Below are 24,034 nucleotides of genomic sequence, written 5' to 3' on the forward strand. Positions count from 1 at the left end.
TGCTGCACCCACGATGTGGGACGGCGAGATTTCGCATGTCTCTCCTTCCTACTGCTGTCAGACTCTACAGCATGGTCTCTGCAGATGACCACACATGTGCAGACAGACACACATCCTGTACACAACTGTAACTGTCTCCCTGATGTGCAATATTACCAAAAGCAATTTACCTACTATAACAGAGCACTTTATTCTATTTTATAATAGTATTTTATTCTTGAGGAATAGTATGTTATTCTAGTTTATCTTATCATATTCTTTTGTGTTCTTCTTAAGTTTTACTGCTCTTAAACTTGTACTTTCTGCCATGACCAAAAGATTTCCCATGTGTGGGACTAATAAAGGTTTATCTTATCTTATGTGACAGAATCCCATAGAGCAGAGTGCATGAACTTTAGTAACTAGCCTTAAACTCAATCAAGGGTTAATCTGAGAAGCAACAAGGTTCAAATTCAAATTCTATTTGTCACATACACAGTCATACACAGCACGATATGCAGTGAAATGCTTACACAACTGCTCGTGACCTAAAGAAAAATGAAAAGGCTATGAATAAGATAGGAAATAAATATGAAAAGGGTACATTTAACTAGGAAGGAATAAAATAAAATAAAAATATAAAAATTAAAGTTAAAAATGAAATAACTGTGTGGCTCCAGCAGATCCCGGGAATAACATCGGAGCTCTCTGTCCAGAAGGCTACTCCATTTTACTCTAGTTATGCAAATTGGAATGGTCAAGCAGAAAATGTTCTAAAAATTGCTGAAGAGATGGAAAGACCCAAATAAAACATCTTAAAAATTAACAATGCATTCAGACACGGTCAAGACAACCTTAAAGATTAACCTTAAAGTAGAGAGGTGATTTAACTTGTTGTTCCTAGAGTATTTAAAAGTAGAATGGGAGGCAGAGCCTTCAGTTTTCAGGCCCATCTTCTGTGGAACCAGCTTCCAGTTTGGATTCGGGAGACAGACACTATCTCTAATTTTAAGATTAGGCTTCAAACTTTCCTTTTTGCTAAAGCATATAGTTAGGGCTGGACCAGGTGACCCTGAATCCTCCCTTAGTTATGCTGCAATAGACGTAGGCTGCCGGGGGATTCCCATGATGCATTGAGTTTTTCCTTTCCAGTCACCTTTCTCACTCACTATGTATTAATAGACCTCTCTGCATTGAATCATATCTGTTATTAACCTCTGTCTCTCTTCCACAGCATGTCTTCTATCCTGTCTTCCTTCTCTCACCCCAACCGGTCGCAGCAGATGGCCGCCCCTCCCTGAGCCTGGTTCTGCCGGAGGTTTCTTCCTGTTAAAAGGGAGTTTTTCCTTCCCACTGTCACCAAAGTGCTCATAGGGGGTCATATGATTGTTGGGTTTTTCTCTGTATCTATGAAGCGCCTTGAGGTGACTTTTGTTGTGATTTGGCGCTATATAAATAAAATTGAATTGAATTGAATTGAATTAAATTGAAGTGACTGTAAACAGTGTGCGGGCAGACAGGCTATCTGAGTATTTCAGAAATCGGTGATCTACCAAGATTTTCGAACACAACTATCTAAAAGATCCTTAAATTGCTGTTGCCTCACAACAAGAAGGTCCTGAGTTAAAGTCCAGCACCTATAACTTGGAGGGAAGAAAAACAACACTAAAACTAAAAATCAGTTAAAGGGGATCACACGCGGGCTCTCCCTGACTGCAACAGTGACGAGGACATACTGTCCACCTTACTGTCGGTTTCTCATAAATGAGGACTGTATGGAGGAGAGGCTGTTTGAGCCAGGTGACAGGTGATTCACCGGACTGACAGAAACCGAATTTCCCGAATTTCCCTCCTTGGCCGAGTGTACATCCACATCACACCACAAACATAAAGTTTCTTTCCAAAGCACGATTGGGAATCCCATCAGCATGTCTGCAGGGAAAAGTAGGCCAATGTGTATGAAGAGGGGGTAAAAAGAAAAAGAAAAGAATCTGATGTTCTGAGGACAAGAATGCACACTTTTTGGAGATCTTTTGTTTTTTTCGCCACATTATTTCACTGATGACTGATCATCTCACTGATGATGTGGGGAAAAATAATTCCCCGTATGAAGTAAGTAAAACGACTTACTTCATATCAGAAGTGAGGAAAAGCGAATCCCAAATGTAATTGAAGGATATTGTAACATGGAGATTTCCTGCGGACATGCTGATGGATATTAGAATTTCCAATAGTCATCAGGTTCTTGAGAGTAGGGCTCAATGGTGTAAATTAGCCTTTCCATTTGTAGCGTTTTATGCCTCATTTAACCCTTTAAAGCCGGTTGGAGCGGGCACGCTCTGTTTTGCGTAACTATTTTTAAATCCCGGTAGCTCTGCAACCACGTAAGCTAGCACAATAATTTTTTTTGCATATGAAACCGGAGGAGTTGTACTTACATCTTATGCCATCAGCTTGTCCTAGGTCACAGTTTTCTTCCACATAAAGCTTTGCAAAAACTGCATAAAAAGCGCTTGCAGCAACAAAAACATAATATTCCAGAAACACACTCTGCCGATCCGATCAGCTGTTCATAACACTTCCTATGTTGGAATAGACGTCAGCGCGAACTATTGCATGTCCACCATGACCTGCCCGAAACCGGAAGTGATGTCATTTTGCGGAATTGTAGTTTTTTTTTACCATCAGGGCCTCATGAGCCTATTCTGGTGTTTTTAAAAGTTTTCTTTGACTTTATGACTTTCTGTGTCGTTTCTGGGATGCTTCGGACTCATATTGCACTGCTGGAAATAGTTTATTTTGATGCATATGCTGCTTTTTTGCAAATTTGCATTATAATATTTATTTTCGTTTTTCCTGCAGTATATAAAAATTGGTGTATTTCAAAAATAAAACTATGAAGACACTCAAAATAAATTTCCTGTGGTAGGAAGCTATTTTGTGCAACTTTTTTGTATTTACAGTTTTGAGGGATAAGCCTCTTAAATTTCTCTAACTAGAAATATATGTTCCATCCATCCATTCGCTTCTGCTTATCCTTTTCAGGGTTGCGGGGGGCGCTGGAGCCTATCCCAGCTGTTGTAGGGCGAGAGGCGGGGTACACCCTGGATAGGTCGCCAGTCTGTCACAGGGCCAACACACAGGGACAGACAACCATTTGCAATCACATTCATTCACACATTCACACCTAGTGACAATTTGGATTAATCAATTAACCTATCCCCACAAGCTGCATGTCTTTGGACGGTGGGAGGAAGCCGGAGTACCCGGAGGGAACCCACGCAAACACGGGGAGAACATGCAAACTCCACACAGAAAGACCCCGGCCTGGTGTTGGAATTGAACTCAGGACCTTCTTGCTGTGCGGCAACGGTGCTAACCACCGTGCTGCCTGAGAGCAATATATGACATATATTTCTTCAATATATAAGAAATATATGTTAAAAAAACAAAAACGATTTTCAATTTTTTTGTAGTTTATTGCACTTTTTTGCAATTTATGTAATTACTATGCACTTAATGCAGACATATTATTAGAATCTGGGCTATAATGGTTGTATTGATGTATAGCAACTTGAAATGCTCCCAAAAATGGCACTACAGCATGTAAAAATATAATATAAGCTCTGGCGGACTTGGTTCTATGGTAGGTCTTAAAGGGTTAAGTGTTGAACTGACCTCCAACCTGCCCCGATACAAGTCTGATAAAGCAGCCTTGCAGTTTACCACAACAAGCCTGATCAACACATGTCACATCCTGCAACATACATCAACAATCTAAAAGATTTGTTTAAAGTGTGTGCATGTAACTATTATGACTAGGAGAGTAGGAAAAATGCACTTACCATATTATTGACATTTTTGAGAATGGTGGTAAGACCACTGATGACAAGGGAGAACTTGTACTTGGAGATATTAATCAAACATTCCTTGTTGTGCTCTGTGCTGACTTTGGTGTGGGTGTTCTGGTGTCCAACTTTAATGGGAAGCTGAGAAAAAGAACAAAAAAACCCCATGAAATTAGAGGTGAGACATTCAGTAAATAAAATATTTCTGTCGTGGCCTGACTAAAAATTTAGAGAACACCGTTCACCTAGAACATTTTGGCAGGCTTAGCCTTTAAAGCTACACACTGTATGTTGTTTATCCATCCTGCATGATGTGCTATATACTCTTCTCATTTTAATTGCTTTCCTCTGGGATGCATTCATTTAGAGATCCTCTTGTTAAAATTATGTCTCTTTTTAAACTGCCCCTAAGCTATTGTCTGAAAACAATGGGCAACTGCTATAGTTGTTGACTACAGCTTCTACTTCTTGTTTTTCCTATCTTGGGTGCAGGTTATGGTTTACAGAACTATTACAGGGAGTGCAGAATTATTAGGCAAGTTGTATTTTTGAGGAATAATTTTATTATTGAACAACCATGTTCTCAATGAACCCAAAAAACTCATTAATATCAAAGCTGAATGTTTTTGGAAGTAGTTTTTAGTTTGTTTTTAGTTTTAGCTATTTTAGGGGGATATCTGTGTGTGCAGGTGACTATTACTGTGCATAATTATTAGACAACTTAACAAAAAACAAATATATACCCATTTCAATGATTTATTTTTACCAGTGACACCAATATAACATCTCCACATTCACAAATATACATTTCTGACATTCAAAAACAAAACAAAAACAAATCAGTGACCAATATAGCCACCTTTCTTTGCAAGGACACTCAAAAGCCTGCCATCCATGGATTCTGTCAGTGTTTTGATCTGTTCACCATCAACATTGCGTGCAGTAGCAACCACAGCCTCCCAGACACTGTTCAGAGAGGTGTACTGTTTTCCCTCCTTGTAAATCTCACATTTGATGATGGACCACAGGTTCTCAATGGGGTCCAGATCAGGTGAACAAGGAGGCCATGTCATTAGTTTTTCTTCTTTTATACCCTTTCTTGCCAGCCACGCTGTGGAGTACTTGGACGCGTGTGATGGAGCATTGTCCTGCATGAAAATCATGTTTTTCTTGAAGGATGCAGACTTCTTCCTGTACCACTGCTTGAAGAAGGTGTCTTCCAGAAACTGGCAGTAGGACGGGGAGTTGAGCTTGACTCCATCCTCAATCCGAAAAGGCCCCACAAGCTCATCTTTGATGATACCAGCCCAAACCAGTACTCCACCTCCACCTTGCTGGCGTCTGAGTCGGACTGGAGCTCTCTGCCCTTTACCAATCCAGCCACGGGCCCATCCATCTGGCCCATCAAGACTCACTCTCATTTCATCAGTCCATAAAACCTTAGAAAAACCAGTCTCGAGATATTTCTTGGCCCAGTCTTGACGTTTCAGCTTGTGTGTCTTGTTCAGTGGTGGTCGTCTTTCAGCCTTTCTTACCTTGGCCATGTCTCTGAGTATTGCACACCTTGTGCTTTTGGGCACTCCAGTGATGTTGCAGCTCTGAAATATGGCCAAACTGGTGGCATTTGCCTAATAATTCTGCACTCCCTGTATGTATGCTTATAAATATAAAATGTATCACCTTTTTGTTCATTGTTATAATTATCAAGACCAACATTAACAAAAAAACTATTGTCAGATATCCAAGATTGACCCAAGACTGCATTTCTGCCAAACTCCTCTTTTGCTCCGACCATGGTCTTTTTAGTTGCATCCAGTAATGAACTGTTCAAACATGATTATTGTAATAAGGGCATCATGGATATTCACTTTTACAATTTTTTTTTAATATTCATGTATTTATTTTCTTATTTATAGGAAATAAAACAAATACAATCAAAATAATAAACAGTTTTTAAAAGACTTTGTATATCGCCTTGGTACAGATTTCTATCAAACTTCCAAATGTAAATGAAGGAGAACATAAACACAAGTGACACTTGATTGTGATCTGTTTATGCTCCAAGGGAAACAAACAGCAGATGAAGTACAGCACTGGCTCAGTGAAGTTCATATATGGATCAGGTGTGCGACCACCAGTTTGATGAGGTAGTGAACACAGGCGTTCAGCTGTCTCGCTACACTGTGTGTATCTAGAAAAAAACTGTCTGAGAAAAATGTTTATAGCCAAGAAATTGGTGATGAGGGTCAGTTACCTTAATTGGGCTGCTTAACCCTTGTATGGTGTTCGGGTCTGTGAGACCCGTTTTCAGTTTTTTTCAAAAGAAAAATTAAACAATTAATTATTTTTTCAACCTGAAATTCATTGGCTTTGGCTTATTTTCTGTGAAGAACATAAATCCGAACTAATTTTCAATGACCTCATACTGTACCTCCCCCCACGCATTTACATTACATACAAGGTGTTCGGGTCTAATAAAAGTGTTGAAAGTGTAGGTCCTGTGTTCCCATACTCTGTCTTCCTCCTTTCTGGTGCTGCTGATAGTGTTTTCTTCCCCTCCTGCTCCCGCACAAAGTTGCAACATTGTTGAAAATTCAACTATCAACATCGTCTGCTCTTACATTCCCGCACATTTTACCCTCTTTCTTGAGGGATCCAAATTTTATTTTCTCATACCCTGTCCCACCTGCAAATTAGGGGCATAATACTATAAATAAGACTTTGCCAGTGTGGTTCTTTATCACAACTGATCAAGATGGCAAAAGATTATCTGCTGCGAGGGCCGTCCAATTGATTTTGGAAGAGAGAGGAGCTTTGGATGATGATGTTGACAAAGAGGTTTCAGAATATTTCACATTTCTGAAAATTCAGAGTCTGACAGTGACTTTGAAGAAGACGATGAGGTTGAGCACCATTTAGTAACAAAACGAAGGCGAGTACCCCATCTGCAGCCAGCTCCAGGACCAGAACAAGCCCACCAGACAGCAAGTGAAGAAATATGGATGTCAATAACTGGTGAAATTGAATGGTCTTCTTGCCCAAGAAATGAGCCACCCTGCAGAGCTGTTACTGTGATAAGCCAGGGCCAACACGGCTGACAGGACATCAAGTCTTCATTTGAGCTTTTCATCCCAGATTCCATCCAGAAAATTATTCTGGATTGCAGTAATCTAGAAGGAAGGTGTGTTTTTGGAGAGAGATGGAAGGAGATCTAAGAACCCCAAAGGCCTACTTTGGGGTCCTTATCCTTGCAGGAGTTTTCAGGTCCAAAAGGGAATCCACAGAATCCCTGTGGGATGCAGAAACCGGCACGAACCTTTCCGTGCATCAATGTCTCTGGAAAACTTCCACAAAATTTCCAGGATTATCCGTTTTGATAACCGAGATGACAGACCAGCTCGACGGCAGAGAGACAAGCTAGCTGCCATCAGGACAGTGTGGGATAAGTGTGTGCAACACCTCCCCCTGTTTTACAAACCTGGGCCTAATGTCACCATTGATGAGCAGCTGATCCCATTTAGTTGTGAAACATATTGCTTCACGTGTAAATGTGTTGTGTCTTTCCACTCACTCCACTTGATTATAACTGATATATTTTTTATAACATTAAAAAACAAAACCAAAAAAACCCGAGAAGCACATTGATTCATAAATGTGATCTAACAAAAGTTAAAGGGAAAAAATTAACCATGTTTGCTGTTCATATGGTTTGTAATTGGGATGAAGTAAACATCTGATGAGTAATTTAACAAAAAATTGTTTGATAGTGTTAATTTGGAAAGCCAAAACTCTGGCGGGTCCACCAGACCCATGAACACTGGCTGAGTAACAAAAATATGAACACCACACAAGGGTTAAATCTGATATTTTCGATACTGGCATCATGCCTTGTCAAGTGTTACCTGCCTTTGTGGAAAGATGTATGCAACATAAAATGTTAAAAAAAAAAACAAGGAAGTCTTTTGAGCCTCAGGCTGTGTCTGCTGAGGTGCCCTCTAGCTGAAGATTTTATTAACATTTCACGTTTTCATTTTAAGTCTTTTACCTTGCTGTAATGTACCATTGCGTAGCAGCTCAAAGATTAACACATATATTGCTACCAGCTAAGAAAGCATCAACCTAACCCCATGTAGCTGTAACTATTCCAACAACATGATTAGTGCAGCGCAGCACTATTCTCATCATCATTGGCCCTTTGTGCTGTTTAAAAAAATGAAACTAAAAATGGAATCAGAATTGTAAACACTTAATTTTTATTTCAGTTTCAAACATTGAGTTAAAAACAACAACAACAACAACAAAAAACAATCTGCAGCTATTGTTGCATGTTGTCTGTAAAAGTTCTTAAATTCTGTTAAGAATTTCAAATGCTAAGGCTTTTTTAAATTTAAAATGTCAGTGTGTGCAGTGAAGAGTATTTTAGCTAAAATATTATGCATGTCCTAATGAGACATTTATTCATGTTGAATATTACACTGTTTTTATTCTTCATCATAATTCACATTTCTTCAGTGCTGGTGTAGGTCTCCCTGACCAGATTTTGTCTAGTCTTCTCATAAGCTTTTGAGAGTCATTTAATACCATGTAAACTCGCCGGGAACTGTACAGGCTATAGGTCACACTGAAGGTGGGAAAACTTTTGAAATTGTTTACTGTGGTCTAACATCACAAAACCCTGGGTTAACATGGGTGTGCACACTTTTTACATCCACCGTATATATAGCCAATCTATATCTTGGGCTGTTTCTCCCATTCTTCTAAATTCTTTCTGGATACAAAGTACATAGGCAATTCAGAAAATGTCACTGCCAAGAGAACAGCAACATACTTGTAGTTATGATTGTTGCTGCAATAGTATTAGTACTACTACTCCTTTCAGCTGTTTCCTTTAGGGGTCGCCACAGCAGATCATCTGCCTCCATCTCATCCTACCCCTAGCATCTTCAATTATCCTTGTCAGCCAATCACAAAATTATATGGCAACTAGGGCTGTTCGATATAACGATATATATCGGATGACGATATAAAAACATCTATCGTTTCATTTTACGCTATCGTTTGTTTCGTGGTGTCGCAAAATAAACTGTTTACGGCAATATTTTTTCACTGTTTTGATGGTCACTGTAGTGGCTATATTCATTTCTTAAGTTCTCTCTTTCTCTTATATTTAATATAGCCACACTACGGACGGACAAGCGCCTGTTTTTATGCGTTGTCGTTAGCAACAATGACGGTAAAACCATCGCGTGTCCGCTTGTTTATTTTCCACATAAACCTTGCACAATAAAGCTCAAGATCCTGTTGAGACTTTTCAAAATAAACTGAACGACGTGAAAGAACATGCAGAGTATTTACGGATGAGAAGCAAAAAAGAGCTGGCAGGTGCTAAAAAAAAAAACAAACCTTAGACTCAAACGTTTGAAAAGGCTTTTCCCCGCAGCACGCCGTGTAATAAATACTCACAAAGAAAACAGCGGCCGTTACAATTTATGTCTAAAAATGCATCGCCGCTTGGCATCTTTCTTGGCCTTAAGACAACAATTCTGATGGCTAAAGATCCAAACGGGACACAAAAAAAAAGAAAAAGAAAAAAAAATGCATCGTTTCATGCATCGGTTAAAACACTCGACTCCAGGTACACGATGCCCAGCTGGAAACACTTCACGTAAGTCGAGCTGCCCGAGATTCACAGAATTTACAGAAAATGTTACATTTTTGTGATTTATATCGTTATCGGGACGATAGATGTCTTATATTGGGATATGAGATTCTGGTCATATTGCACCTGATGGCAACACAAATGGGGCGATCGTGGCTGAAAGAGTTGGCAGTTCGTCTTGTAACCGGAAGGTTGCCGGTTCGAGCCCTAGTTCAGACAGTCTTGGTCGTTGTGTCCTTGGGCAAGACACTTCACCTACCGCCTACTGGTGATGGCCAGAGGGGCCGATGGCGCGATATGGCAGCCTCACTTCTGTCAGTCTGCCCCAGGGCAGCTGTGGCTACAACTGTAGCTTGCCTCCACCAGTGTGTGAATGTGAGAGTGAATGAATAGTGGAATTGTACAGCGCTTTGAGGGCCCCGAAAAGCACTATATAAATGCAATCCATTATTATTATTATTATTAAATAAAAGTGGAAAGTTATGGGAGTGTTGTCAACAGTGAGAACAGCTATATCACCAGCAATCTCATGTGTAAGCCTGTATATCACCATCGCAAACAAAAAGCCTCTCTGAGCTGATCCCTGATGTAATCCCACTCCCACATTGAACACATCTGTCACACCTACCACACACCTCACTATTGGCTTTCTGTCCTCCCTTGTTCTGCACCACACTGACATACTGCTCTGTCACTCCTGACTTCCGGATATATTACCACAGTACCACACCTGTGGAACTATGCTCTCTCTAGATCCACAAAGATATAGTCTATCGCCTTCTGACCTTCTCTATAGTTCTCCATCATCACTTTAAACCTAAACACCACATCTGTAGTTAGGAATGGGAATTGATAAATTCAAATCCCCATTCCGATTCCATTATAAACATCACTTATCGATTCACTTTCTTATTGATTCTCATTGGCTCCATTTTGAGAGTAACCACCATTGCTAAGCAGCAATAGAAAAAATTACATTACATGCAAATTGCATTTTTTTCGGTCAAACGTTTGTGCATTTTGTTAGGGTAGCACCCTTCTTTGTTTTGATCAGTGTTGGAGTCGTTACTCAAAGTAGTAATTAGTGCACATATTACACAGAAAACTTTCCTCAAAGTAATGCAGTACATTACTTAATTACTAAGATCTTTCTCTTAGTACAATACAAATCTGACTGCAGAAAGCAAAGACGCAAAGTGATTCCGCATTAGAAACATGAACAGCTAGAAAGGGAGGCTGCAGCCTAACTGTTCATCTGTTTGTTACCTATAGAAGTTAAGGGTCTTGCTGCTGGGATCGGCATTCACTCAGCTTTAGTATTGGGTTCTTGGCTAGCTTAGCATTACTATGTTGTCTGTGCAGATACGTGCAAAGAACTAAAGTTGCAGCATAATGCATTCGTTTCTGTCCTGGATGCAGTTTTCCACTTTACCACTGTGCTCTCGTCCTTTAGAGCAATAAAAATAAATGTCCATATCCACTGCATTGCTATTTTCCTCCTCAATCACCTGATTGTCACGCAAGCACAAAAACCAATAAGCAGAATCAATAGGCAGGCAGACCAACGATTCCAAGGAATTGGACTACCAGGAAACGGTTTTCTAAAAAGAGTAGGTTCTTGATTCCCTGGAGGGAAAATAATTCTGACAGTATATAGCAATATACAGCAGGTAAAATAAGTTTTGAACACATTGCTAATTTTCTAAGTAAATATACATATACACATTTCTAAAGGTGATATTGATATGAAATTCTCACTAGATGTTGATAACAACCCATCCAATCCACACATGCAAAGAAATCAAACTGATAAATTATGTCCAATAATTAGAAATAGGGCTGGGCCATATCATACCATTCACGGTAATACCGGTGTAATGTTGGGCAATGATAAAAAAATGAAATATCACGACAGAATATGGGTAAAACGCGCATGCGCAGTGCCTTTGTTTTCATTAGCACATAATGGAAAAAGCATGGTGGCGATGGAGAATGAGAAGGACGAAAGCGGATCGTTGAATGAAACAGATGAACCACAACTGGTTTGTAAAAATTCTGCAACTTCAGTGGGTGGAGCTGGTTTGGCTTTCGTCCGTCAGATACACACCAAAGCATATTTTTTGGTAGAGCATGCTAGCGGGCCGTCGTTATTACCAAACCGATTTTATGTGCTACACGGCGCTCAAAAATCTGTCAAATGTTTTAGTACAACTTTGCTAAGCTACAAAGCCGCACCGCTTGATGGATTGTCAGAGCACTACGGCTATCGTAGTCAGGAGCCTCGCGGAGAAATACGTACTGTGCTTCAACATAATATTACCGTATTGTGTGTGTATAACCTCTTTTTAAGTCTGAGCAAAGCTGCTTAGAGAGATTGGGATCAGAGGTTTTGTTTTGTGGATATTATACATGGTTATGCTGAGGATATGTCGGCCAATTTCCACTGGAAATGCCTTTTGGTTAAACTGTCAGCAAGGAATTTGCATTTGCACTGTAAAATTTTTATATAACTTTAATGCACATAAAAAACAGCTGCTTGTTTAAGTCAAAATACATTGATGGGTTTTTTTTGCACTAATAAAGTTGTGAAGTTGTAAAGTATTTTGTCTTGCGTCAATTATATCGTCAGTTATATCGTTATCAAATATATATTGTGATAAATATTTTTGGCCATATTCCCCTGCCCTGATTAGAAATGACACAAGGAAAATGTATTGAAAAAATAAACAGGGAAATGGAAAGTCATTAAACCAGCTAAAATCTATTAATAATTAGAAAACGGTCCTGTCACTTAGCGCAAATTATATAATCTAGTTTACTACTGATGGCCTATATAAAAGGTGTCTCATTACCAAGGCGTCACACAAGAAACTTCTCATTATGAGTAAACCAATGAGCTCTCTCAAGACCTTCACAACCTTATTATTGCAAAACATACTGATGGCATTAGTTACTAAAGAAATTCTAAACTACTAAAGGTCCCAGTGTGCACTGTTAGTGCCATAATCTGGAAGTGGAAAAAACATAACTTCACTATAAACTAGTCAAGACCAATTGCTTCCCCCAAGATTTCATACAGAGGTGTGAAAATAATTATCATAAGATTTGTCTGAGAGCCAAAGAGAGCACTAAGAGAGAAAAGACATTCCCGAAAAAAACAAACAAAAAAAACCAAACAAACAATAAAAACCTGCTGCCATTTACATGGATGATGAAGATGAAATGAGAGTGGACATTTAAGGAAGACAGTGATCCCAAACACACAGGGAAGGAAACTCTCAAATGGTTTCAGAGAAGGAAAATAAAGGTTCTAGAATGGCCCAGCAAATCACCTGACCTGTATCCAATTTAAAATCCATGGAAAGAACTATGGTAAATGGCCTGCATTTGTATAGCGCTTTTCTAGTCCCTAAGTACCCCAAAGCGCTTCACACTACATTCAGTCATTCACCCATTCACACACACATTCACACACTGGCGATGGCAAGCTACATTGTAGCCGATATCATAAATTTGGATATCTGCCGATACTGATATGAATCCGATATAGTGTTTTTTAATCAATAAAACTGTTTTTTAATATCTTGCTGCATTTTGTATAAGTACATACTCAAGTTTAAATAAACAACAACACTAAAGCTATTCTGTTATACCTGTATGTAAAAGATACACTGCACCCAAAATATGTCATAGTTCAGCAAAACTGATCAATCTAATGAACTTAAACCTGCTCCTAGGGCTGCTCAATTAATCGAATTTTAATCACGATTACGATCTGGGCTTTCAACGATCATTAAAAATGACTGAGCCGATTATTAGCCCCTCCCTCATTTATCCGCGACACCTTAAAGGCCGGTCCGTGAAAATATTGTCGGGCATAAACCGGTCCGTGGCGCAAAAAAGGGTGGAGACCGCTGATTAAGAGGACCCGAGGGAAGCTCGGAAAGCTATAGTTATTTGGAGAGGAGAGTGACTGCCGTTGGTTGAAAAGAGTTTAAAAAAAAAAAACTTCAGTGGTGTTGCACACTATTTTATATTATTTTTTTAAAGTCATTGTTAACCCTTTAAAGCCGGTCAGAGCAGCACGCTCCGTTTTGCGTAACTATTTTTAAATCCCTGTAGAACCTGAACCGTTTAAGCTAGCGCAATAATTTGTTTTGCATATGAAACCGGAGGAGTTGTACTTACATCTTATGCCATCAGCTTGTCCTCGGTCACAGTTTCCTTCAACATATAGCTTTGCAAAAATTGCATAAAAAGCGCTTGCAGGAACAAAAACATAATATTCCAGAAACAGGCTTTGCCGTTCCTATCAGCTGTTCGTAACACTTCCCACAGTGAAATGATGCACATGCTGTTTTCTTTGCAAATTTGCATCATAGGATTGTTTTTTGTTTTTCCTGCAGTATATAAAAATTGCTGTATCTCCAAAATAAAACTATGAAGACACTCAAAATAAATTTCCTGTGGTGGGAAACTATTTTTTGCAACTTTATTGTATTTAAAGTTTTGAGGGATAAACCTCTTAAACTTCTCCAAGTAGAAATATATGTAAACAAAACAAAAGCGATTTTCAATTTTTTTTGTAGTTTATTGCACTTTTTTGCAATTTATGTAATTACTATGCACTTAATGCATACATATTATTAAAATATGGGCTATAACAGTTGTATTGATGTATAGCAACTTGAAATGCTCTCACAAATGGCACTACAGCATGTAAAAAAAATAAATAAAAATAATATAAGCTCTGGTGGACTTGGTTCTATAGTAGGTCTTAAAGGGTTAAATAAATATCGTCAAATAATCGTGATCTCAATTTCAGTGAAAATAATCGTGATTATCATTTTTGCCATAATCGAGCAGCCCTACCTGCTCCATCCTCCCTATTCTGGTATTTTAAAGAGTACTTAGCAGAAATATTAAGCAACCTAACTAATAGGGTTGCAAACTCCCAGCAAAAAAAATAGGGAACCACCCTCCACCTAATGATGCTTAATCGACTTAATCAACTTTAATTTGATGCAGTGTGAAAAAAAATGCACAGAATTAAATTGTCTGTGAAGGTTCTCAGTCATCCAGGTCATCGTAGTCAAAGGAGCTTGCAAAGAAAAGCGTCTGGACTTCTTTAAGTTGCTTGAAGACGTTTCACCTCTCATCCGAGAAGCTTCTTTAGTTCTAAGGTCAAATGTGGAGAGTCCCAGATATAAACCCAGTGGGAGTTTCCCCCCACAGAGGGACAAAAGGACCCCCTGATGATCCTCTAATCGCCTGAGCCAAGGTGTGAAACTGGGTGTGGGTCCCAATCAGCCAGAGTTTCGGGTGTGTTCATTGTGAAACCTGGCCCCACCTTATCATGCGAATTCCTGAGGTCAGATGGCCCAGGATGTGAGTGGGCGTTAAGGCGTCTGGGAAGGGATCTCAAAACTGGATTATAGATGGCAGAGAGTTGGTGTCGTAAACCCCCGCCTCTGTTCAAAGATGGTCGCTCACAGTGGACATAGATGGCTTCTTTCACTCCTCTTTCAAACCATCTGTCCTCTCTGTCCAAAATGTGAACATTGGTATCCTCGAAAGAGTGTCCTTTATCCTTAAGATGCAGATGGACTGCTAAGTCTTGTCCTGTGGAGGTGGCTCTTCTGTGTTGTGCCATGCGCTTGTGAAGTGGCTGTTTGGTCTCTCCAATGTAGAGGTCTGGGCATTCCTCGCTGCACTGTACAGCATACACTATATTGTTAAGTCTGCGTTTTGGCGTTTTGTCTTTCGGGTGAACCAGTTTTTGTCTGAGCGTGTTGCTGGGTCTGAAATGCACCGGGATGTCATGCTTGGAGAAAACTCTCCTCAGGAGAGTTTTCTCCAAGCATGACATCCCAAGCATGAGCCAAGGTGATCCTCTAATCACCTTGGCTCAGGCAATTACAGGATCATCAGGGGGTCCTTTTGTCCCTCTGTGGGGGGTTACTCCCACTAGGTTTATATCTGGGACTCTCCACCATTTGACCTTAGAACTGAAGAAGCTTCTCGGATGAGAGGTGAAACGTCTTCAAGTAACTTAAAGAAGTCCAGACGCTTTTCTTTGCAAGCTCCTTTGACAGAATTAAATTATTTTTGAAGAATAATTAAATAGATTCAACATCTTTCTTCTACAGAATGGCAGACTGCACAGATGGTATCTTCCCAAAGGAAAAAGTAGTATAGCTTACTAGGGTATATTAGACTTAACAGTTACTATATACAGTAATGGACTTCTATACATTTGACATCAGATTAAAACTTTGGGTGTAAGATTCAGATAATTATTTATAAAAAGCTAGACATTTTAAATTAGAATAACAAAGAAAAGTATGTCTTTGTGCCCCCTTTTCCCTGTTCATGCCCTATCGGCCCCCTTGGCTAAACTTTGCTAGATCCGCCTCTGCACAGTTACCAGCCGTCAGCTACGTAGAAAAAGATCCTGGTGTAGAAAGTAATATTAAATAAATTCTAACAACAGATTATCAAGCTTAAACGTGCTGCTGTTGTTCAGCCGCTGGTTTCCTCTTTCTGGTCCAAAGTGGGCCAAAAACAAAAAAGAGAGACGGACTCGCAACAGAAAAGCCGATCAGCTGATCATTGATCAGTTTCATGATTGAAGTAGCAGCAGGAGAGAGAGGCAGTCGCTCCATATATCGGTTGTTAAGCTTAACGTGGGAATGCTTTACAAAGATTCAGAGACGAACTTACACACTTGCTTTACTTCTCTCTGGGATAACTTCCTCGGAGATGAAATGCTGGTTTGGTAGCGAGGCTCCAAATACACACAGCCGCTCTATCACGTGATGCATACTGCTCCGACGTGCTACGGTTATGAACTGAGTTACGCCGTGTGGCAAGTTTTGTGAGATGGTTTTTGATATTTAATGGATCGGATTACATTTTTTATTTCTCTTCGATATCCGATCCAGTAATTTACGTCAGTATCGGACCGATACCGATACGTAATATCGGATCGGTCCATCTCTAGTCCATACACCTGAAAGTCCCGAAAACGCATTGCGAATTCTGTTTTGAGTCTACGGATGTATCCGTGTATTTCCGCGGTGCTGATGCTGCGCTGAGCGGACAGCTCCTGAAGAATTTGAAGTGTCGGAATGTGGAAATTTCAACATCGCTTGAAAAAAAACTGCCAGCGAGCAACGTCCCTCTCACCGGTAGGCTAAGTTATTTACAAGCTGAATGTGGTTGTTGGGGTTAGCTAAGATACCGTCATTAAGAAGCGGCACAACTAATGTGTCTATGCGAGCTAATGTGCGATGTGCACCGCTGGCCCAGCCATTTATTTTTAATGCACCTTCTCCGATTAATTCACTGCCTGTTGTGCCATTAGTTAACCCTTCACAGCTGGCACGCGTGCCCAGCGTTGCTGACCCCTGCTGTATACTATGCCAGCCACTTCGTTATGGCATTCCATGTATGCCCTGCCTGCTAGCATCTTGCACGTTGCTGTTATGTGTTGGATTGTCTCAGGGGCATCTTTACACATCCTGCCCTAGAATATTGCCTGGTGTGACAGACCCCAGCCTCTATGCACCTTGTCTTCTGTGCTGTCTTTCAGTAGGATTTCTTGATGTCAGCCACTTCCTCTATCTGCCATAGGTACATAATGTGCAGGGGCTTGTCCTTTCATGATGGTTCCTCCTCCTTCTTGGGTTTCACTGAGCACACGGTCGGTCATGGAAACTTACATTAATTAGTCCCAAGCCTCCTTCCTTCTGCTTAGCGTACAGCCTCACTGTGCTAGACTTAGAATGAAACCCTCCATGCATGGTCAGGAGCTTCCTGGTCTTGATGTCAGTGGCTTCTACCTCCTCCTTTGGCCATCTTATTATCCCAGCAGGGTACCTGATCACGGGCAGGACGTAGTCATTATGTGTTGCATCCTTCTCCCATATGCTCTTCCAGTATTGCTCAGTCTCCACCCTTTGTGGAGCTGTTGTCATATTGTTGCCCTGCCACTGGGAATATACCTTGGATGGTTCTGTGGAGAACAGCTAGTTTATTCTTCTGCCTTCAATCTCTCTGGTATACCTCGTCAAGCGGCTGGCCAAACCTGTGAGTCTTTGTTTGGTAGTTTCCAAGACCTCAGGTATGGACAGCAAGCTCAGATGGCTACATTCTGAGCCGATCACATATCAATCTGATACCAATATCAGCAAACTGGTATCTATACTAGGGATATTTGGATTGCTTCGCCTACTTCTACTAAACCAGTAACATAAAAACTGAAAACATTTTCCAGCAGTGCTGATGTGGTATAGCATTTGGTTTCTTGCTATACATACCATCACAGCAATCACACGTAATCCATTTTCTTTTCTACTGTATTACAAAAAATTAATGCAACTCATCTGCACCTCTTCAAGTATTTGTCAGACTCAATAGCTTGGTCTCAGTAATGATAGAAATGCTATATAATATTTATTCATTACATTTTTTCTTTTCTTGTTTATTTTAAAGCTTCATTGTAACTGCTACTATACTAGTACAAAAAAGTATACTTCAAAATGTTGACATTTTTTGGGAAGTGAAAATCCTTCACAGTAGCAACCCAAAAACTGACCACATATAACAAACATACTTAACAAAATCTATGTAATCTCAAATAATTTCTTTGATATTTTAACAGTTTTGATTTTATAGTCAAAAAATAATAATAATTTTAAATTAGTAACTTTTGCTAGGTTTACAGCTACCATCCACACAAGTCTGGGTTTCTAAAATTCAGACTTTTCTTGGGAAAACTTCTTACCTGTTTTTTCTCCCCGGTCTGAACAAGCATAAAGAAATTTTTGGAAACAGTGACACAGACACACGTATGTGCTTCCTGATTGGATCTTATCAATCATGTTTCCTCAACTGACTTGTCACATCAGTATCTTGTGACTCTTTTCCAAAGGAAACAAAAACAAAGTGCTTAAATCAGCACACAAAGAACTACAAGGGTTGCTTGCTGGCTTTGTTGTCCATGTCTATTTTATACATGCAGATAGCGTGACCAGTCAATTAACTGTAATGGTCACCTATTAATTTTCAAGTATGGACATAGATCATTCCTCAAATGCTGCCAAAATGCTTGTCTACAAGGAAATTTTCAACTGCCATTTTAAAATTAAAGTTTTTAATATCTCTCTCTCTCTCTCTATATATATATATATATATATATATATATATATATATATATATATATATATATATATATATATAGATATATATATATAGATATATATATATATAAACAAAATGTAATATTAGACAAATATAAGTAAAAATCAAAGGCTTTTAAATGTTGAGTTAATTTATTAAGAGAAAAAGAAAAGATACTTTTTCACATAGACCTAGATAGGTTTAGGTAAATTGAAAAAGGAGGGCCAGATGTCCTTGGGTTATCCTTGTCTAACATTAAAATTTGCTCTGAATCATGTAAGTGTGACAAATATCCCCCCCAAAAAAATACGACAAAGGTTGTTTTTAAAAAAAAAAAAAAAAAAAAAAAAAGCAAGGTAGGCAGTAAGCAATATAAACACTGACCATTAAATGCTTTTTCTATTAATTATTAATATTAGTGTCTTCCAAACACGCTCAGATTGCTCAAAATGTAATAGTGTCAATGACAAACTATGTGTATTTCAGCACAGACTGTTGCCTGTGAGGTTTTAATTGGAGTTTGGTGCAATAATAACTAACAAGTAGATGTAACACCGAAAGCCACTTTTTCCAGTGGTAGTAATCCAGGCTAAGCTGCTAAATCCTACGTACAAGCCATGATCTGTATCAACTAACACCCAAGACAACTTAAGAAAAGCGAATTACTTTTCACAATCACAATCTACCAAAATTAACTTTGACTACTGTCTGACTGGGAGGTTTTTTCTTTTGTAAACAGCTGATGCATGTTTTGTCGACGTCGTAGATGTGTCATACTTAAAGGAAATAACTAATACGAACACACATTGTAACAAGAGCTAAGTTTTGAGTATAAACTGATATGGATTTCTCTTACAAATAAAGAAAAGCAGGCGTCTCACAGTAACTGTTAAGAAAATAGCTGTTAGAAAGAGGCGCATTAACTTTTAGTACTCACACCCCAGTAAGTTCATAAGATATTTTGGATGCAGTGTGCTACCCCAGCCACATCTTTTTTGTTTACATTAGAAAGCTAGGCCTGCTAATGTTAGCTACCTAGCTGACAAGAGAGAAAACGACAGATCAACTTTAAATGGCATACAGACGTATCTTCACTGGTTCAAATGTTCTAGATATAATGTTTTATTAACATTATTCCCCACTGGAACAGGCAAATCCCAACAGCTCAATTATAATATGAGATAAACGTGCTAACTGATCGTGGAGACAGCGCTAGCTAGAAAGACCTCATCTTCAGTGTTTTGCAGCTGGAAGAAGCAAACACAGTACACTACAGTGGAGAAAGTACATTTGACAAATGAATCGGTATTTAATTCGATTTTCAAAACACCTCGTTGCTGTATATATTACGTTAATTAGAGTACTTCAGCGTCAACACTACCGAAGCTTGCTACACCCATCTACTGAATGAGCCCATCTTACCTGCTCATCAAATCTAGTAATCACGGCCTGGACCCATTCCACTGGTTTGTGAGCCGCCATGACCAGGCGGACGGACACCGCAGCCCTCTGCTGCTAAATCCAAGATGCAAGACCGCAGCTGACGGGCTTAGTAATGCATGGAAATTGTCTTGAATCTGTGGGAAAGGACGAAAGGGGCGAGATTTTTTCTCCTTCTTTAGGATTCACCATCCCACCGCCATGACACACTACCGGAAGTCTTCTTCACAGAAACTGACTGGGGGGCGGGCGGTGCAGGGTCAAGTTAGCCGTAATGAAAAAGGACACTTCCAGGCACTGTTTTCAAGATTCATCATCATTTTGATTTTCATTATGCAACATGTATGCTACATGTAACACGGTATGCTATGCCAACAGATACACATAAATATATATAAATATATATACATTGATATATATTTGTGTGTGTGTGTGTATATATATACATATATATATATGTGTGTGTGTGTGTGTGTGTGTGTGTGTGTGTGTGTGTGTGTGTGTGTGTGTGTGTGTGTGTGTGTGTGTGTGTTTGGACACGTTCCAATTTCGTTGTACTATTGTACTAGGTATGACTGTGCAATGACAATAAAGAGTTATCTCTCAAACTAGAACTCTGTTCACAGACGCTAGAAGACTCGTACAGTTGTGCCTTTGTTTACCACTATCAGTGGCCTCACAGGAGAGATACTTCTTTAACTTGAGATCACTGAAATCATGGTTACAGTCCACTATATCGCATGTCCGTCCAATGTCCACACAGGCATTTTGAATAAGAAATATAGACATTAGAGTCCACATGAAGGAATTTATGAGGGCTCTCTTCAGACCCTGAGCCACATTTGGTATTGCACCCCTGCACCAAGATAAAGGTAAAGCTTTAACTTGTTATGAACACTTAAAACATTGTTATTAAGCATGAATATATCCTTGCTGCAAAATGGATTTAGCCATTTTGTATGCTTTGAAAATGCGTCTTTTGGGTTAGTTCAAATGTTGTATATTTTTTTTATATATCTTTTATTCAGCTGTGCACGTTGTATGTTGCTGGTTGCTGTATGTAACAGAACTTCATAGTTGTAAGACTGGCCTATTGTTTTCTAGTTTCATTATGATTTTGCTCACTGGTGTGTTCACCTTTTCACAAAGGAGATGTTTAATTACGGTCTCCTTTATAGGTTCAAGATGTTTTTCAAGCTCTGGATAACAGATTGTTGGATCTGTACATCTTTGTTTTTGCTTATTCTTGTCTGCTTCGTGCATCAGGGTTTGTTATCTGCAAGACAAATTTGTGTTTAATTATTTTACTGTTGCATTAGAACAAGACAACATGACTTGTATGTTTACTAAAAATAACTCATACTTGTTAAATAAAAATGTGTATGAAGTATATTTTATAGCCTGTTATTGTATACTATACTTTTAGTCTAATAAACCCCACCATGCAAGCATAAAAAATGTAACACCTACTGCAGGACTCCCACAGCTCTGAGGAACCAGTACACACTGATGAGAAGTGGGTTATTAGAACGAGGCATACATGGGCAACTACTGGACAAGAATATGGAATTACCAGATGAGCCAGTGAGAGGGGTTATATGCAGCATATGTGAGTACTCTGGATGAGTAGAAAGCCAACATCCATACTGACCAAGAAGCAACTAATAACTCAATAACATCAACAGAAAACACACTCAATGTAGCCACCCTAGGAAGAGCACAACTCCCTCAGCTAATTGACAGAGTCCTATCAGAGGAGATGCTTGCCGATATGAATATTGCTCTATGCACCATCCCCACTTTACACAAGCCTTAAAAAACAATACAAACTATAACAACTGTACAACTGGGCAGAAATGATAAAATACAAAATAGGCTGAACATATCGCAACCTGGATGAACCTTAGATATTAATGAATAAAGAATAAATAAAGAATACAGGTTTAGGAAGAAAGCTGGACAACCAATGGATATGGACATGATCTCCACGTACTGACTGAAGAAGCAGACGAGAGAGATAGGACAGAGAGAGATTGAGGTCCCCCTGGCTTACCTCTTATCACATCTGAGAAAGGGTAAAAGGTCTTAATAGCCTTTTATGTTAAAAAAAAAAGTGGTATTACAGAGTTTCTCTATATGAGCTTTTGCTAATGCTAAATCATCTTTATTATTAAACAAAGATGTAATGAAAGTATAAGTCTGATTAATATGTTGACTGAAAAATGCAGTTTGAGTAATGAAAATGATTCTAACATCTGGATTTTGTTTGCATAGACATGATCCAGTTACGACCTTGGCAGAGTTGCATCTGTGTGTGGCTGCAGGAATGTGGAAAGAAATGGAAATGTGTAGCCAACGATCATTAAACATGATTTTGAATAAGAGAAATGGTATTAAGTGTTGGTTATTGAACACAGAACCGTAATTCATATATGATTTTGCTGATAGTGTCATGGTCTGGGTGAGTCCCAGTGTTTTTCCTCCAAGCCAGCAGCTCCACCTCTGGGAGGAGCCACCGTGTTCCTGCTCATTGCTCGCACCTGTGGGCAATTAAGCCGTGGACTTATAAGGCCAGCGGCGCTCAACTTCTCTTTGCCAGATTCTCAGCTAACCACAGTTAATACAGGCCACCGCTTTGTTTTGTACACGGCTTAGTGAACTACCTTGGCTCATCTTGTATCTCTCTTTCATAGCAACGCACCATAGATTAGCAGACGCAACTCTCCGCCATAGAACCCCCATTCGGACGCTGGACCTCCTGACAGTCTCACGGTTTTACTCACTCCACGCACCTGCCTGCCTCCCTGCCTCAATGTCAGGAATTTCGGTTACGTACCACTCACCGGGACCACGCTACCGATCCACCTGCGGCAAGTAAGCAGTGCAAAGGAATATTCAGAACAAATAGCTTGCCAGTATTCCTCCGGAACCATACCTGACATATCAAATCAAATCAAATAAAATCACTTTTATTGTCACATCACATGTGCAGGTACATTGGTACAGCACATGTGAGTGAAATTCTTGTGTGCGAGCTTCACAAGCAACAGAGTTGTGCAAAATACAATGATGTAAACAAGCAAAATACAAGAATGGCTACATCTGAAACTAATAAATATATGTACAATATATAATAGTATATGCATTTCTGGATGTGTATACTAAATATTTTTCTACATGTGTGTGTGTGTGTGTGTGTGTACACATATTTTACAAATTAAATAGAGTAAACAATAAATAAAATATATAAAAATATACAGAGTTGAGACATATGTACTCTTGTTTCAGTGACTCTGACCCCTTTCCAGGGACCCAGCCATCCAGTTTGACTCTCCCTTTGTCCCTAACCACAGAACTGCAGTTTCCACCATTGAAAAATCACTGATTGTTTACTTAGCTCAGGTCGCATAAGTGCTGTTTAGTTTTGGTGTTTGTTCCTAGCACTAGTGAAACACACAACTCAGTTTTCTGGGTTTTTTTTCACTTACACTTGTTGTGAAAGAATAAACGTTGTCAATAAAACGTTCTCTGTGCTGCTCTGTGTTCTGCATTTGAGTCCTTTTTCTTTTGAGTCGGCCTCGGCCGTGACAGATCAGTATTAAGCATAATCAACTAAATCAGGTGTAAGTTTAATCGATATAACAAATAAGAGAGTATAATAATGACAGTAAAGACAGGCCTATCACTGAAAGTGTGTGTGTGTGTGTGTGAGGATAGGAGGGAAGAGTGAGCAGACACTAAGCAATGTCTGACTATAAAACACATTATTCAATAAAATACATTTTATTGTATATAATGTGATTCACAAACACAAAGTTCAGAAGAGAAAAAGTGAGAAAACTTTCCCCTGTATTTGAATTAAAAAAAGAATATGCTGAAATGAGTGTTCATGTAAGAATGAGCTAATCTGGCACCCTGGAGAGCA

At 39.3% G+C, this 24,034-nt stretch overlaps 1 protein-coding gene across 4 annotated transcripts in view; it reads right to left on the reverse strand.

The window, feature by feature from the left end:
* nf1a (neurofibromin 1a) overlaps positions 1-20,332 on the reverse strand; it is a 134,757-nt gene extending 114,425 nt beyond the window's left edge. For all 4 annotated transcript variants that reach the window (XM_085380819.1, XM_085380818.1, XM_085380820.1 and 1 more), the window contains exons 1-2: positions 20,092-20,332; positions 3,825-3,968 (exon numbers count right to left, since the gene is read on the reverse strand). In XM_085380819.1, the coding sequence (XP_085236945.1) occupies positions 3,825-3,968; positions 20,092-20,151 (204 nt within the window). In that variant the 5' untranslated portion in view covers positions 20,152-20,332. The remainder of the gene's footprint in view (positions 1-3,824; positions 3,969-20,091) is intronic.
* Positions 20,333-24,034: the final 3,702 nt, after the last annotated feature.

Source organism: Rhamphochromis longiceps, linkage group LG14 (genome assembly GCF_057381845.1).
Source record: "Rhamphochromis longiceps isolate RC_006_pf linkage group LG14, R_longiceps_female_GT1.1, whole genome shotgun sequence".
NCBI classification, from domain to species: domain Eukaryota; kingdom Metazoa; phylum Chordata; class Actinopteri; order Cichliformes; family Cichlidae; genus Rhamphochromis; species Rhamphochromis longiceps.